Raw genomic sequence first — 17,904 nt, forward strand, 5'->3', positions numbered from 1 at the left:
TCACTCATATTACCCAGGCTGGAGTGCAATGGCGCGATCTCGGCTCACGGCAACCTCCGCCTCCTGGGTTCAGGCAATTCTCCTGCCTCAGCCTCCTGAGTAGCTGGGATTACAGGCACGCACCACCATGTCCAGCTAATTTTTTGTATTTTTTAGTAGAGACGGGGTTTCACCATGTTGACCAGGATGGTCTCGATCTCTTGACCTCGTGATCCACCCGCCTTGGCCTCCCAAAGTGCTGGGATTACAGGCTTGAGCCACTGCGCCCGGCCAAAAACTTTTAATTTTGAAATAATTTCAGACTTTCAGAAAAGTTGCCATAGTACAAAGAATCTCCATATACTTTTTACCTAGATTCCCTAAATGTTAACATCGTGTCATGTTTACTTTACTATTCTCTATATATCCATGTTAGTTTCTTTGGAGTAAATAGCAAACAAAATGTTCCTTTACCTCTAAATACTTCAGTGTATATAAATATTTCCTGAAAACAGACATTCTCATACATAACCACACTACAGTTATCAAAATTTGGAAATTAAGAATACCATAACATTTACTACAGATCTTATTCTAATTTTGCCAACTATCCTGCTAATGTCTTTTGTAGCAAAGGAAAAACTTTTTTTTCTTGGTCCAGCATCCAATCCAGGATCATGCTATGCTATCTTTAGCCACCTTTAATCTGAAATAGTTTTTCAGTCTTTGTTTTTTTATGATCTTAAGATTTTTGAAGAGTAAAGGCCAATTATTTTGTAGAATGTCCTTCAAACTTGGATTTTTTTTTTCCTTTTCTTGAGACAGAGTCTTGCTCTGTTGCCCAGGCTGGAGTGCAGTGGCATGATCTAGGCTCACCACAACCTTTGCCTCCTGGGTTCAAGAGATTTTCGTGTTTCAGCCTCCTGAGTAGCTGGGACTATAGGTGCATGACACCATGCTTGGCTAATCTGTGTATTTTTGGTAGAGACAGGGTTTTGCCATGTTGGCCAGGCTGATTTTAAACTCCTGACATCAGGTGATCCGCCCGCCATGGCTTCCAAAAGTGCTGGGATAACAGGTATGAGCTACCGTGCCCAGCCTCAAAGTTGGATTTGACTGTTTCTTCATTATATACAAGATATGCATTTTTGGTATAAATCTACAAAAGTGATGTTCTGCTGTCCTCAGTGCATCTTATCAGGAGGCACACAATATTTATCAATAATGAAATGGATAATATTGTAAACATACATTTTGAAACAAGTGGGGAAAACTGAAAACAGACAATATTAAGTTAATGTTAATTTTTTTTAGGTGTTATAATGGTATTGTGGTTATGTTTTCAAAAAAGTATTTATCTGTCAGTGATACACACATTTCAGGGAAAAGTGAATTAACTGGCTTGATGTCTATTTCTAGGGAGTCTGGCAACCCTAGGCAGAAAGCAGTAATGATAATACAGTCAGCTCTTGATTGTTCTAATATAATGGCCAATTTGCATATTACCCAGGTCTTTGACCATTTCTTCTTTCTTCTATGGCTTTTCTGTTGGTCACTACATTTACAGCTCTCCCAATACAGTACAAAAAGGATATTCAAATTTTGCAACTTGTTGGATGAATAAGATCCTTGGGGAGGAGACTGAAACTACTGATTGAAAAAATCAGGTTTATAAATAATCTGAACATTTCATTTCTTTGTAATTGGCATATCCTTCTATGGATAATTATGAGTTTAATGAAAGGAGATCACTTAAGATGATCACACAATAAAACTTTACAGCCAAATTACAAAGTCTTCATCTTATTTTCCTACTTCATTTTTTATGTAGTTCTTAGTAAGTGCATTTTTCTACTTTATTTTTTGAAAACAACATTCATTTTTGAAAAGTTTATTTCACGAAGGACTAATCCTTTGCTGATGTTCAAATTTAAATTTTTCTTTCATGTCTGTCTCATAGGAGAAAAACATGAAAAATTGCTTCTGTGGTAGTTTCTTCTAGTTTTTCAAGCACTCTTGTAGTAGCAACTGGTTCAAAATACTGCTTTGTTTCAAAGCATACAGTTTAGATGTATCTTCACTGATGATGGGAACATCTTCATTTTGTTCTTGAGCTGTCAGGTCACTTTCACTGTCAGACAGTGTACACAGGAGAGTGTCATTTTCATAGGTTGGAAAATAATACCTGAAAACAACCACAGATACATAGTATTAAATTACCAAACTAATACTTTGTCCAGGCAGCTGAATGTACACATTCACTGTAATTTTGCTAGGTTTCCTTGCCAACAATTTCATAGCATTTTGCAAAGGCTATATTGGAGACAATTTCTGAGTTGCTTTCACTTTGACTTTTACTGGTTGACATCAATCTTACCAAATCCTTGCCTGCTGGCCTCTTAGCCACTGCTTGATAATCTATCATGATAAGAAACACACTATCGTCAAAGGCAGCCGACCCCAGCAGTGGGTAGCTCTAGTTGGTGGATATACCTCCTCATATGAAGCTAAAAATGACATCTTTCTCATTTCTACTCAAAGAAATGAGAAAGATGTCATTTCTAATTCTTCTTTATAAGTTAACAAAGTTCAAATATAGTGATTTTTTCAAACACAAATTCTTAATACTCGAGAATAGTAAGTTCTCCCTTGTGTTTTGTTTTCCAGCCCAATCATTACTTGTTCCTTCTTTCTAGGTAATCACAAAAGAAAAGATTTATGGACTATAAAGTTTGTTATTCTGGTTCCTTCTTGGAACACCCTTTGGAGTTACTTTTGGAATCCTACTAAGGATTTTAATTTATATAAGAAGTATTATAAGAACAGGGTACCTTCACAAGTATGGGATTTTCTGAAGGAGAAAAACTAGAACATTCTGGTTAAAGTTCTGGGGGACCTGACTTAACAGTGTCTAAGAATAGAAGGAGCTCTGGGCAGCTAGAAACCCACAGCCTCTCATAGGAGTCCTCAACTGAGGTTATCCAGAATGACGTGAGAACCAGTCCAGAAGGTTCTGGCAAAGGATGCTTGGGAACCAGTCCAGAAGGGTCTGGCAAAGGATACTTGGGAATCCAACAACAAATGACCAGCTGCTTAACGTTTTTAAAGTGCCACTATAAAAAATATATATCAAAAGTCCTAGCAGTGTGCAAACTCTGACATGGTAATTTTATTTCTAGGAGCTCAGTTTAATGACATAATTAGATAAGTGTGGTAAAATTTAGACATAGATATTCACTGTATCATTATTCATACTTACATTTATACTTACATTATTTATACTTTACTTATATAGGTTGTAAGTATAACCTGTTTCTAGGGAGTCTGGCAGCCCTAATACTTACAGCCTAGGTATCTAACAGATCAGATTATATCCATACAATGAGATATTTGGCAACCATTGGAAAGGATACAACAGATGGATACTAGCTATAGAAAAATATTTACCATATTTTGTTAACAAAATATAATTTAAAAATCTGCAGCTACTTCACCTCTCTACAAATGTATCTATCTCCACACCACAAATACTGATAAATATTTGGTTTCATTTGTAAGAGGGGAATTATTTTAAAAATAAGCATTTTGACGGCTTTTATGTTTTTCCCCACACTATACTGATGTATACTTTTTATAATAAATATGTATTCCTTTTTTCTGTAAGTTTAAAGAAATTAAATTAAGGGACAACATAAAAGAGTTGGAGCAAAGAAGTGCACATGTGGTTTTGCAGTACGTACTCCAGTTGATCCCACGTCTTTCTATCAGGGAGAAGTGAAGTGTGTTTAGTTTCTTCCATGTGAGTTCTTAAGTCTGCTTTGGATTTGAACTTCACATGACAGCCATAACATCTGCACTGGTGAACTTGCCTCCGAATAAAATTGACCAGTTTCACTTGTTGATAGAAATTTAATCCTGAAAATGACAGAATACAGAATCATTAGACAACTGCTCAGACCCATTCTTTGCACTGTTATAATTTCTTAAAGGAGCCACTTATCTTTATTAACCAACCTGAAGAGGTAGTGCAATTATAAATCATAACATATACCAAATAATAACAGCCCATACTTACAGAGGGCTTATGGGCTAGGCACTATACTAATCATTTTCCATGTATTAATACATTTAATCTTCACAAAACCCTATCAGACAGGTAGTATCATACCTACATTACATATTAGAAAACTGCCTAAGGTCACATAAATAGCTGTCAGCTGCAAAGACCATGTTCTTGACTACTAGGCTAATTACATATACAATGTATATACATGTCTATAAAAGCAGCAAAGTAACACATCCAAGGACCTAGGAGAGCAGTGACTGAGCTGAGATGTGACAAGTGAGCTTTTTACTATCTTGGATCTATTAGCGAGTCAGTACTTTATTCATGTCTTAACGCCCCAAATTCTTCTATTGTTGTGATACTGAGAATGATACAACCGGATATACCTATAACAAACAATCCTAGCTATACTGCCCAACAGTGCAGTAGGTGTTTACCCTATTATTCACTCCTTATAACATTTTTTCTGACCTGAGGCCCAATGTCATATAACCAGTAAGTACTGGAGCTGGAATCTGAACTCTAGTTTGACATAAAAATCCATATACTACTAGCCCCCTCCAATTTATGATATATTATTAACCACTAACATATTTCATTTGAAGTACTTATATATGTAGGAAGAAGGAGTATATGAAATCAAAAACCATATTTGACTATTATGGTTGAGCATCACTGCTTCACAGAGCGTTCTGTCAAGACCATCTATAGAGAGACATATTTTGGTGGTACACTCTCCAATCATAGCTACAGAACATAGGCATAGTTTACAGGTTGGTTTACAAAAAGTGAAGCATCACAGAAAAAAAACTTCTGAATCAAACTTACCAAGTTCTGACTTTACTTTGAGAAGATCAAATTCGTGTGCATCCTAAAAAAAGGAATGAATACATCTGTAAGCATATGAATTATTTAATCTTTGAAGATTAAATAATTAGGCTGAAGTTACAAACAGCTTATTCACAGAAGTTTGAGCAGTTTAGAAACTCAGTCTGAGTTTGGCGTCTTCTGCTTTGGAAGTCTTCTAACTACTTCCTTCCACACCCAACTTCTTTTTAAAGCATAGTCCAAACAAGTCATGTCAATCAGTTAAAATATTATAATTGGGTTGGGTGTGGTGGCTTATGCCTAATTCCAGCATTTTGGGAGACTGAGGCGGCAGATCACCTGGGGCCAGGACTTCAAGACCAGCCTGGCCAACATGACAAAACCTCGTCTCTACTAAAAACACAAAAATTAGCTGGGGATGGTGGTGGGTGCCTATAATCCTGGCTACTCAGAAGGCGGAGGCACGAGAATCGCTCAACCTCAGCAGACAGAGTTTGCAGTGAGCTGAAATCATGTCACTGCACTCCTGCGGGGGTGACACAGTGAGACTCCCTCTCAAACAACAACATTGTAATTGCTCAGAGTTTATATCTATAGTTTTTACAATTTACAATGTATGCACTTTTGCAGCCTTCTAAAAATGTAGAAGTCTATGTATGCATTCTGTTGTGGGATAAAAGTATAGGTAAGATACCTTCTATTGTACTATGCTTTTGGACTAGAATTATGGATATAGGTTTATTGCCCCACAAGCAGATAGGTAATTTTTACAAATTCTGCTTTTCATTTTTTGCTGTCTATAAATACTCTGTTTAAACCTGAAGGTTTCTCATCAGTCATACCTTCCCATACATCATACTTACTTTTGATTTTCACAATGCAGGCTTATTTTTTTTCTTGTTTGACACCTGCAATTGTCTGTCTGTGTAAATGTTTTAACCTACAATCTCACAGAGGATAAAAATCATTTAACTCAATGGGATGGCATTTAGTGTAGCATCATATGCAGGATGATTAGGAATTCGTGATATGTTACCACTGAAAGTGACTAAGCAGAGGTTAAGGACACCTGTCAAGGATGCTGAGAAGGTAATCCCTACATAGGATAGGCATACTAAGGCTGCCTTCAATCCAAAGACATTAAGATATTATGAATTAAATCTAACACAGGAAATTATACACACATACTAGTGGGAACCTGTTTCAGAAAAACTAAAATTGGGGTAAATGCTTATGTTCTTTTGTGCACTTTCTAGGTCCTTATTGTACTAAACTAAGAACAGTATTTTTGAATAAGGATGAGGTGAAAGTGAGTGAAAGTGGAGAATACAGTTCACTATGAGCAGAGGTGGCTGCAGGAGGAAGAGGAAGAAATATCAGAATTGTCCAGTAATATTTTTCTCTTATAATCACCCCTCTGCCCACAAGCTGCAATACTGTCATGAATCATTAGATGTTCACTTTCCCTATCACCCTTGTCGTAGCTAAGGATCAGATGTGTAGTGTGTGTGTCCTCTCTCAGGTCTGCTGAGGTGAAAAAGGTCTAGAACTGCTAGCTCCAAGCTTCACTATAACATAAAAATGGCATCCCGAAGGGAAAGCGCACACTAGAAAGTTCCCTATTTTCTTCTCTCCAAATCCTGGTACCTGAAGGAACTGTAGGATCATGCCCTAGACCCTCTCTACTCACCCTCCTTTTTACCATTCCTCCAGGGGCTTTGTAAATGGCAATGTTCTCCCTTTTTATTCTCCTATTCACCAGCACAAGAAGCACTGGAAAAAAGACTCAGAACCTGTTCCACCTTCCGAGCTAGAATGATCTTGTAAGCATCTAAAGGGTGAGATGGCATCAGTGGTCTGAGAAATCTCACACTAACAGCTCACTCAGGTCGAGTCAACTGTACCAACTAAACTGCCCTGAGCTGTGGTTCTCCCTGACAGCCCTAGTCTGTCTCTTCTGTTTGGAATAATGATTGAAAAACTACAATATAAGCAGATGAGGGTACAGCAATTACCAGCTTTCTCCTGTCAGAATAAAACAAAATTCAAATAAATACAGGTATCTTACCTCCATGTGGACATACAATTTCTCAATTGTTTCTGCTTGCTTTTCACAAAATAAGCAGACAGCAAAGGCAGGGTGTTCTTCCCAGTCAGACCAGTCACTGGATTAAAAAAGAAAAGATGAAATATGGAGATTCCCTTCATTAAGAGAATATACTGCACAGTGACTTGGTATCACTGTCTCCCTCCTAAGAAACCCTGCCAATCTCTTTCAACTCTGACATTTTGGTAAAGACTGTCACATCATATTATGAGTCTCTGATAGAGCTTTTGAAATTCAAAGCAGCACCATGAAATTAATATAAATAGTGAACAGGTGCCACTCCATTTTCTCCTATTTGCCATTCTTCTGGATAGCTATCTCAGTCTAGAGTCAGAGGAATGTTGTCGTGAGACAATGAACTTTAATTTGCAAAGGAGACATATCGGAAAATGTGATGCCCTCTCTCATTAAACACAGCCACCGAGTGCACACGCTGTGAGGTGTGATGCTTGGAAAGTGTTTCTGCACGACACATGGTGTATTTTAAAAAGGCAAACCATATCTCTCTCATGAGGGAAATACTTATCATTTTAAATTGGGCAAGCGTTAAATCTGGTGGAGATAGGGAACTCAAAAAGGATACAGGATCCCTTTTACCACTTTCCCTGCTCCTTGCATTTACTTTTTGAAATACTGTCAAGTTCTTATCATTCCCAAATCAGGAAAACTGATGGTAGGGAAGGGCTGCAGAGATGAGGAACACCCATTGAAACTCAGATGAGAGAATTTCTCATGGCAAGCTCAGAAACGAACAGTGATAAGACTCTCAAGATCAACCTAACCCAATTCACACAGAAGCTTCCCTATTAGAAAACAGGAAACATTTTTCTTAATCCTATCCATCTAGGAGGCAATCGCCATTCCTGGCCCAGGTCATGACTTACTATTTATAACCTTTTGTGTCATTAAAACTTCAACATTCACCCATTAAATATTCCAACTAGTATGTCTTAATGGGAAAGACGTTTTCATTTCAGTCTGGAAGATTCTGTGTGATTCTTTACGCATCAAGAAAATTCAACAAAAGGCAGCTCTCTACCTTTGGGTTTTACTTCACCATTAAAATAATAATAATTCAAAATCCTGAAGAGAAAAAAGGCCAAAAAGCGTTGACTGAAAAGAAGATGAAAAGTAAGGAAACGTTTTAGGTTGAGAAGAACATTTCTCAAGCTTATAATTTCAAGCAAAGAAGCTGTGAATGTTTAAAGTTAGTCATCAATGGCCTGAACACAGAACAGGATTAACTTCAATGCAGTTATATTCTCTATTCCAATGACAGCAACACGGAGAGGTCAAAGATCATATCACTTCAAGGTCTAAGCACCAACTCAGCATGCAAAGCACTTCAGAATGTATTTTTCTCTGAATTGTATATTATTTGTGTGTTCAATTAATAGCTTTAATTTAATTGTAATAACAGTGTCTTGAGGAATTTTTATGTCAAAGTTATTTCAAATTCAAGTTTTTGCCACATTACATGAAGGGATGCATTTTTCTTATTTTTTCATATTTTTTTTCCTATTTTTCCTATTTTTTCTTTTTATAGTCCCTCTTCATAATTTAAACCAAACTAAAGCATTGTTTTCTTACTCATGAAATACTACAATTAATTAGCAGCAATAACAAGTCTTACTCTTCCTGATGGTCCAGCAACTCCCGATCATCTTCCAACTGAACTTCTTCCCATGATTTTCCAAGTTCCTTTGTAGGAAGAACAATAGGATGAGAGAGATTGGGGGAAAGAGAAGGGAGAGAGTAAGTAGAAGTGCGAAAAAAATCAAAGCCAAAAAATAAACAAAAACCACGTTGTTCAAATGGTTTTGAAACAGTACAAATAGGATATACGGACAGTCCACAACTTATAATGGTTTGATTCAACAACTTTTTTGACTTAATGACAGTGCAAAAGCAATACAAAGTTGAAAACTTAATAACATAATTTTTGGAGAAACAGCAATATCCTTTCAATCAAGTTCTTTTCTCTTAAATTTGAACCAGTGTTTCTCAACCCTGAATGTGTATTAGAATCTCTGGGATTCTAATGGCCTTTGTTCATTGTTATATTTCCAGAGACTGGCATACAGTGGGTACTATTACTATAAATTATTTTTTGAGTTGAATTAGAAGGTTGAATTCAACTCGTTAGAACTAAAAAAAAAAAAAAAAAAAAAAAAAATACATTTGAGGTCAATTGAGATTCTACCTCAAAAGGTTTTTTTAAGGTGATTAAATGAGTGAGTTACTGTCTATAAAGAAATAGTACTAGGCTTGAGTAGGTGCTTTAGTACCTATCCAAATCTCTTTTATCCCTTACCATAAGTGGAAAAGTTCACTTTTCTTGGGCTATGTCTGGCAAGCCTAGTCATAGCGTTAGCAAAACTTTATGGAGTGATGAGTAGGAACGATTTATTTTGGCGCAGTCATTTCTTTTGTTTCCCTTGGGCCACTTCTTCCTCTCTTCTTGCCCTGTCTTCTTCCCAGTCTTCCCATTGTGCCATGCAAAAGCAGACAGTGTTGCAACGAGAGATGCAGGAACACCAATGGATATGTTTTTAAGCAGCAAAACTACGGTTAGGATCAAGCCCACCTGACATGCTACAAGCACAGATAGCTTTGTTGGTCAATATCCTTCTTTTGGGAAAACACAACCAAAATTCACTCAATTATGAACCTTTTTTCCTCCAAATAAAGATATTCATTTAGCTAAAAACAAAGAACTATGAGTGCCGCTATGATTCAGGGGAGAAAGAAAATCCATCATTCATCAACTTAATGAGAGGTTTTGAAGCTGTCATTGTCTTATCAGCTAAATGATTCATACATTTAGATACACAGAAATCTATCATAATGTCATTAGAGCTGGTTATAATGTACTCTATAATGTACTCGGACTCTATAATGTACTTCCCAGAGTCATCATGAAGTGTCTGAACCTCATTACAGAACACCAGAAACAGCCTCAACTCTGCCGACAGGATGCTTATTAGGAAGTTTGGTAATGAATTAAATCTTTCATGCCTTACTTGGTTTTTCTGTACTTGGACTTAAGGTCATGCTTTTTTTGCTACAAGCTATTATTGAAGTATGGGCCTTCTGTGATTTGATCATTCTGAATGATAAGGACAAATGTTGCTTATCAATGAATATTTTGAGCCAAAAGTAACAAAAATTAACTTCCACTGTTAAACTTCTAAACTCGAAGCATTATTTTGCAAGTTCCTCAGTGTTTGGTACAATATGTAGAGATTTATCTAGGCCATTCAGCATTAACCACTCATTTCACTTGAGAGGAAAATGAATGCCCATGTTTATTAGTATATTAGGAAATAAGCAATTTGCATGTGACAGTGGCCCAGTTTCCTAGAGTGCTCTGCTTTGGTTACAGTTAAAGATATGACTTATTATAAAAATAAGTCCAAAAAAAAAAAAAAACCACATAACTCTCTAATTAAGACACTGTGCCTGCTAATGAATCATGTCAGGAAAGCAAAGAATGTGAAAAAACAAAGTTTGGAAGGCATATGAGTAAAGATGTTCAAACACCCCCTCAAATCCCTGCATCAGATGGTACATGAACAATAAGAGGGTGGAAAAAAACATGGAAAAGAAAAAAAAAGATCTCCTTCACCCATCACACTTCTGCCTAATACATACTCACTTTACATGTGCTTACAAAAAACTCCATCAAAAACAGAAACAGAAATGTTTGAAGTGTAAATAATTTCACTAGAGAGAAATATAAAAAATGATGAAAAATCAGTTAAAAGCCTACTTTTTTTTTTTATAGTGGCTTTGTGTACTTTAAGAATAAAAATATTTAAATCAAAGAATGATAAAAATCATGGCAAAACCAATTCCCTTTAGGAAAACTCAGGGTTTGAAACATGAGCATCGTAGGAATGTGTAGCTGAAGCCTCGATGATGCTAAGCAGTCTGTTGCTCTCTAAGGCAGGGTTCTCTGAATGTGAAATTAACTGGCACCTTGTCCCTGACTCATCCTCACTACCTGCTGAACTCTTTTGTCTGTAAGAAAATGAAGCAAGAATTTGAAGTAGATAATTCAGACTATGCAAAAGACTTAATGTTTTTGTAAGTCTGTTATATTCAGAAACTGATATAAATTATTAAGCACAGAAATTATCTCACCTAAGAAGGAAAGTGGAACTTGTCAATTTGCTGAGCTCAGAAAGCCAAAAGAAGCCTCTCTGTCCATTGGCTGTCCTGCCTATTACAGTGTATCCTGCCACGGATATCCTGGATGCTCCCATCACTGCTGTGCTGGCAGAGTCTATGGCGTTTGAAGTGGAGGTGCGGAGCTCTGTGTGTGAATGCCTCAATGACTGCACGTATCTGCTACAGGAGAGGTCAAATGCTGACTTTCCATATAACATTACAAAGGGTTCATGGTGGTCAGCCATATTGACTTCTGAACTCTTTGAAAGTAGTGACTCAAATCAGCCTTTCTATCTACAGTATTTTTTCTTTCTCTTTTAGCATCTGGTACCTGGAAGGCACTCAAATGTAGGTAGAATATATGAAGTCAATAAAATTAGATGTATAAACACTGACTACTAATAACAATTCTATCTTTCGCCCACACTCATGTCAGCCTTTTCTCGCAAAGGGATAACAAGAAAATATCTTTCTTCTTCTTCTTTTTTTTTTTATAAATAATATATTGTCATTATTCATTGCTTAAGTAAAATTTTAGAATTTATTCTTCATGTTATTTAATATTCGAGTTCATCATATTAAATATTATTCTTTAATGAGGTCTGAAATAATACTAAAACGATACTGAGAAGACACTGGCCTTTATTTTTCTCTATACTCTGTTAGTATTTGGAACAGTTTTTTACACACTCATTCTATATATTATTATGCTTTTAATTTATGACAATATTCCTTCAACTATTCCTAGAATGTTATCAAGGCTGGTAGCTCTGGTAAGCACCCCTCTAGTTTAGGGCATGTATATACCTTCAGTGAAGCCAACAGTCTTCTTCACTCCTTTTCAAAGGTGTTTACATCATTTTAATAATGCTAAAGCATCATAACACATTTTAGGTTTTCTTTTTTGTTAATCATTCTTACAGCTTTTGATTATTTACCTCAGCAGGAAATTCCACATAGGAATAGGGAATAAAAATAGGGAATAGGAATAGGAATTGGAAGCCTAGGAAGACTAAGATTGTGGAGGACAGCCTTAAAGTGCTGATTAAAGTCAGCTTTACTTTGACCTTGGCTCACTTTTTAGTTTATTACAAAAGAGAACAGGCAAGGGTGGGTGAATAGATCATTATGAACTCATAACTAGTACCTGATCAGAATACCCACCCCAAAGCATAAGATATAGGTACTAGTATTGTCTCAATTGTAAAAATGAAAGAGACTGATACAGAGGATAAGTAACTTGTCCTAGCTATACAACCTTCGAAAACTTACTCAACCTCTCTGTGCCCCACTCTCCTTACCTATAAGAGGCTTAATGATAATACCTGTGTCATAGAAATGTGACTTAAATTCAATAACTTAATATAAACACCTAGTATACTGCCTGCAGATACGTATTCAAATAGCTGCTAGTTAAAAAAAAAAGGACTTCTATTGATAAGACTCTAAAGTTCTAATTTGATTTTCATTTTATATGTTATGAAAGCCCTTACTTTCTCTTGAAACGCTTCTCTTCATCTGTGATCCACACCAAATCAATTCTGTGCCCTGTGTGAATGGTACAATCTAGCATGCTCCTCTAGAGATGGCTGGCCTTGGCAGATGATTTCAGTTTTGACGGCTACCCTACTTGATGCCCAGGAAATGAAGTATCATACCTTTCCAAAAGTGCTGGCAGAATAAGAGTGAGCAAATCCTTTGAAGTCTCCTCTAAAAGGTAAAAACCTCCAGCTATATAATGTTCCTCTAGTCTCAAGCTCTTGAATGTTAGTTTTAAAAGAGCCACAGAAGGAAGAACTATTAAATTGCTCCCATAGCTTGCTGCTGTAGCTGAATATTTCTTAGAGCTAGCACTGAAGTCCACTCCCTATTAGATTGGGCAGGGTCCTGAAGCAGCATTTGCTCTAGGAAGTAACGATCAAGTGATTTCAAGAAAAGACTGACGGGCTCAGAGGGTACATTTGCCTTTAGTGGGTTGTAAAACATTTGTAGAAAACCATAGCAACCTCTTAGAGTCAATCTTCAAACACATGTTAAACTTGCTTCTCAAGGGGAATTTTATTTTAACACTACAAGGATTAGTTAGAACAGACAAAATTCCACCCTAAAGCAGAGATTTCCAAAATAAATCAGGATATGCTTGCATCTATCCAACAGATACAAAGCCTGATTATATTCAATTAGTCTTTTGTGACCAGTGGGTTTAGGTTTTAATTCATTTACATTGAGAGGAAAAAAAATTTTCCATTTGCTTCAGAAAAATGCCCATTCAAAACAGAACTCTCAATTTTTCTTCTAATTCCTTTGGAGAGTTACTTAACTGTGTCTTTTATATGAGTAGTTTCCCTCCTTTGTCATATATATTTTTAAAAACTCAGTAGTTTGAAGGCAGGCCCAGGAAGACTCCCCAGTCATTGTGGTCTATCAAAAATCCCCTCCCATATTTCTAAATGCCTCTCCCCCATCTCCCACTGTCTCCATCTGAATGCTTTTTCTTGAAATCTACAGAGTCCAGCAAATGGCATTGAGTTTTCTGGGCAAGGAGAACTTTCAATGCATTTAAAATCCTTGCCTTGGTAACCTGGTTAGTCTACCCTACAAGCCAAACAAATAAAAGTCTCCTTCCATAGTAAAATGGTTTGGGTTTCTTGAAACTTCCCTTAAAAGAAAGCTGACTGCAGAGAATTATGAAGATACACACTTTTGTAGGGGTGAAAGGGAAAGAGCAAAGAGACTGTTTTTAAAATATTATTTTGCAGAGCAGCTACCATATCCAGTACTCAATGTTTTTTTTTTTTTTTTTTTTTTTTTTTTTTGAGTAGAACATAGAAGTCTCTCTGGCCAAGTGAGGTGGCTCACACCTATAATGCCAGCAGTTTGGGAGGCCAAGGTGGGCAGATCACCAGAGGTCAGGAGTTCGAGACAGGTCTGGCCAACATGGTAAAACCTCGTCTCTACTAAAAATATAAAAATTAGCCAGGTGTGGTGGTGTTCACCTGTAATCCCAGCTACTGGGGAGGCTGAGGCAGGAGAATTGCTTGATTCCAGGAGGCAGAGGTTGTAGTGAGCCGAGATTGTGCCACTGCACTCCAGCCTGGGCGACAGAGCTAGACTCTGTATCAAGAAAAACAGATTAAAAAAAAAAAAAAAAGAGTCTCTGGCCCCAGAATAAAAGGTATTACATAAATGGGGGTACTCAAATGCTGCATTTTGGCAGGGGGGGGTCAAGATGACTATGAGTTGTAGAGACATGACATTTTTACTACATAAACACTGTCAAATAAAAGACAAATCAAATGAAATGTCTTGTACTCTAACCATTTTAAAGCTAATCACCACTTGAATGTATCCCTCAATTACATTTTGACCTTTGCATTAATTACTTATTCAAATATTGTTGGTCCTTAGAGAGATTCTGTTTGCAGTACTGCAATCAAGTTTTAAATTGTGAAAAGAAAGCCTTACCAAATAATTGATTACATAAAATCGATCATATTCTCTGTTCTTAGGATTAATCTTACGATGTTGTTTTTTCCTCATGTGATCTTTAAGTGTATTTTTGTCCCTGAAGGTCTTCTCACAGTACAAGCACTGCAAACTAAAAGAAATACACAAACACTGATAAACAAGTCTCTTGTACAGTTGCTGCAATAATCCTTTATTGAGTTTTGTATTTATTCACTTTAGGTCACACAGAACCTTCAAATGGGATATACCATCCTTGTCAGAATCCCCCCTCACTTTACTCATTTGGCTTTGCAGAGTGCATACTATGGAGTATTTTGTAGTTAGCTAAGTTGGCCAACTTGGCTATTTAGTTACGACTGTGACAAAGATAGGTAATATCCAAAAATTGTTTTGGTCCTTCACTAACTGAATTACCTATTCTAAAGTAAGTATGTAGGTATGTTCTTCAAATAATTATGATGAATTGCACTTACTGCACCCATTGTATATAATAATTCATACATGGTTTAGGATATCTTGTGAGCTGATCTGCAGGGTTTAATTTCTTGCTCCAGTGCCAGCTAGATGTGGGACTTGGTAAAGTTACTTGCCTTCTCTGTTGCCATTTTTTGATTTCTAAACTGAAGATAATATCAACATTTTAGAGATTTTTAAATGAAAATTTCATATATATATATATATATATATATATTTATTTATTTATTGAGCACTTACTGTGCATGATGAACTGTGCTAGGTATTGATTCATGTATATGAATAAGATAAACAGTAGCTGTTACCACCATATAATCCTCATATACCTTCTGCTTGAATATTTCCACTGACTGGGCATTTATTGCTTAATGAGGCAGTGATTACCAGTTTTGAGCAGATTACTAACAAAAGGTCTTCCTCATACTAAGCCTGACAATTGATACAACATGTATTAAAACTGCTACTCAGCAACAAGTAGAGAGTTCTATTTTGTGGAGCCACATGGAGTCTAGTATCTTTTACATGGGAAACTCTCAAATGGTTGCAATCTGTTACTGTTTCAATTTTGAATTTGTTTTTATCTCTACTAAATACCTTTTCATCAATTTTGTATGCCAAAGAATATATTCCAGGGTATAAGAATATCCTTTTGTAGTATATTCTTTTATAGTAGAAAATTTATGAATGATAAGCTGATTATAGATATTCATTATTGCTAATCTTGCTAGAAGACACATCTGGTCTTATTTTATAAATAGTCATTTAACAAAAGGGTGAAGGGACTCAATTTAACATAGTGTTGATATCAGAATTTAAGTTAAGAATTTTTTATAATTAATCTGTATCACTTGCTATGTATGTCTTTTCTTTTAATGTTGTTGCTCTAAATGTTGTGGGTTGAGGCATCACATTTGTTAGTATTTTACTTAAACAACAAAAAAAATGGGGTTCTGAAAGAAAAAATCTTGGACCCTTTCCTAGAAAGAAAAGTGGATGCATTTTTGAAAGTCATTTTCTTGACCTAAAGAATTTTCTTCCTTTTTCAACAGGCTAAGCTCTAGATATGGTTGCCAAGGTAGCTAGAATATGACCTTGAGGAAATAAGAGTATTATATTATATAAAAACATGAATGAAAACCAAAAGACAGAAGAATACAAGCAGTATGCTATGTTTCACACAAAATTAAATACTATACCATCATTTGACAGTATATTTACCTTATTAAATATATAGAGAAGTTACAGTGAAAAGTAAAGGAATTGCAATTCCAAAATTAAGAATAGTGGTTTCTGGGGAAATCTAATAAGGAAAAGCACACAGGGAGATTCAAAGGAATTAACAATGTTCTATTTCGTAGACTAGGCAGTGAGTATATTCTTCATATCCTATATGGTATATGCTGTATGATATGTATATTGTTTGGTGTATATGACATGGTATATTTAAAAAATTTAAAAAACACCAAAAGGCAATATGATTTAGACAAAATAAGGACTGTCGTACAAAATGTGAATTCCTCGGAAATGGGAAATTCCCACTTCTTAATTACTCTGACTATTAAATGTTAAAAAATTCACAACAGAGTCCAAGATTAAAGTAGCTTTAGGCAGTGTTTCATAAATCAGTACCTACTTGTCAAGCTTTTTCTGTAATGTACACAAAAATTCATTGCAGTTTACAATGTTGTCAGGCAATCCAATGTTGAAAGCATGTTCTCTGGCCATGTGGTTCAAAAGAACAGATCTAGGAAGAAATTTGAGCAACTAGGATTATTCACAAATCATCTAAGAACACATCTGGGTTGATAGCATTCACATAATAAAAACGCTAATTAGAGGTATAAGCAAGTACTAAACACTAACACAAACATTTTAGCTATTAAAGAGTAACATTATAAAGTATGTAAGTATACACAGTCACATTAGTTCTGTAAAGGGATGTCAAAGTTTGTTCTACTATCTATCGTTTGGCTACACTCCACAGAAGAATCAGGTTCTGTTCTTTAAACCAGGAGTATCGGTGCATGGCCTGTTAGGAACCAGGCTGCACAGAAAGCGGTGAGAAGCGGGCAAGCGAGCATTACCATCTGCGCTCTGCCTCAGATCAGTGGTGGCATTAGATTCTCAAAGGAATACAAACCCTATTGTAAACTGTGCATGAGAGGGATCTAGGTTGTGCACTCCTTATGAAAATCTAATGCCTGATTATCTGAGGTAAAATACTTTCATTCTGAAACTTGTTCCTGGTGCCCAAAAGGTTGGGGATCACTGCTTTAAACCATTAAATTAATTGTGTTTCTTTTACTTTTCCAACTCATCATGGAGAAGAGTAAGAAGCAACTGCCTAACAGAAATATGACGTGCTATGACCTAAGATCAGAGGCATTTAGCCAGTGTATCACTCGACAGTGACCTGGAACCCACAGTTAATAGGTCTAATTGCATGCAAGGGCTGTGATAACCTGCAAACACAATGACTAACTTCTTGATTAATTTATACAGAAAAGGACAAGTGTAATTATATAACTTTTACATAGCAAAAAAGTATATTTGTATAATATGTTCTACAGAGCCTTTATCACAAATTTAGTTCATAAAATAAAGGTGGCCATTTTGGATATATCTGTATAAGTACCATGGATAGACTGACTATGCATGGTCAGTATAAGTACCATTGATAGAGCATTGATAGACTGATTATGCATAGTGACATATTATGTGGTTTTATCTAGATTATTTAGACACCTACCTGGTCCCCCTAAAAATGTTTTTAGTGTTTTTTTTTTTCCCCTTGAGAAAGTGAAATAAA

The 17,904-nt window shown here is 36.0% G+C and overlaps 1 protein-coding gene across 4 annotated transcripts in view; it reads right to left on the reverse strand.

Moving 5' to 3' along the window:
- Positions 1-272: 272 nt before the first annotated feature.
- The window catches only part of ZNF277 (zinc finger protein 277), a 144,942-nt gene continuing 127,310 nt past the window's right edge, over positions 273-17,904 (reverse strand). For 2 of the 4 annotated variants that reach the window (XM_032275678.1, XM_032275676.1), the window contains exons 6-12: positions 16,729-16,839; positions 14,619-14,751; positions 8,614-8,681; positions 6,942-7,038; positions 4,874-4,916; positions 3,720-3,894; positions 1,285-2,164 (exon numbers count right to left, since the gene is read on the reverse strand). In XM_032275678.1, coding sequence (XP_032131569.1) covers positions 1,978-2,164; positions 3,720-3,894; positions 4,874-4,916; positions 6,942-7,038; positions 8,614-8,681; positions 14,619-14,751; positions 16,729-16,839 — 814 coding nt within the window. In that variant the 3' untranslated portion in view covers positions 1,285-1,977. Of the gene's footprint in view, positions 2,165-3,719; positions 3,895-4,873; positions 4,917-6,941; positions 7,039-8,613; positions 8,682-14,618; positions 14,752-16,728; positions 16,840-17,904 lie in introns of all 4 variants that reach the window. The other 2 variants (XM_032275675.1, XM_032275677.1) reach the window with 2 other exon arrangements.

This window comes from Sapajus apella, unplaced genomic scaffold (assembly GCF_009761245.1).
Source record: "Sapajus apella isolate SASKATOON/1434 unplaced genomic scaffold, GSC_monkey_1.0 scaffold7, whole genome shotgun sequence".
Classification (NCBI taxonomy): Eukaryota; Metazoa; Chordata; class Mammalia; order Primates; family Cebidae; genus Sapajus; species Sapajus apella.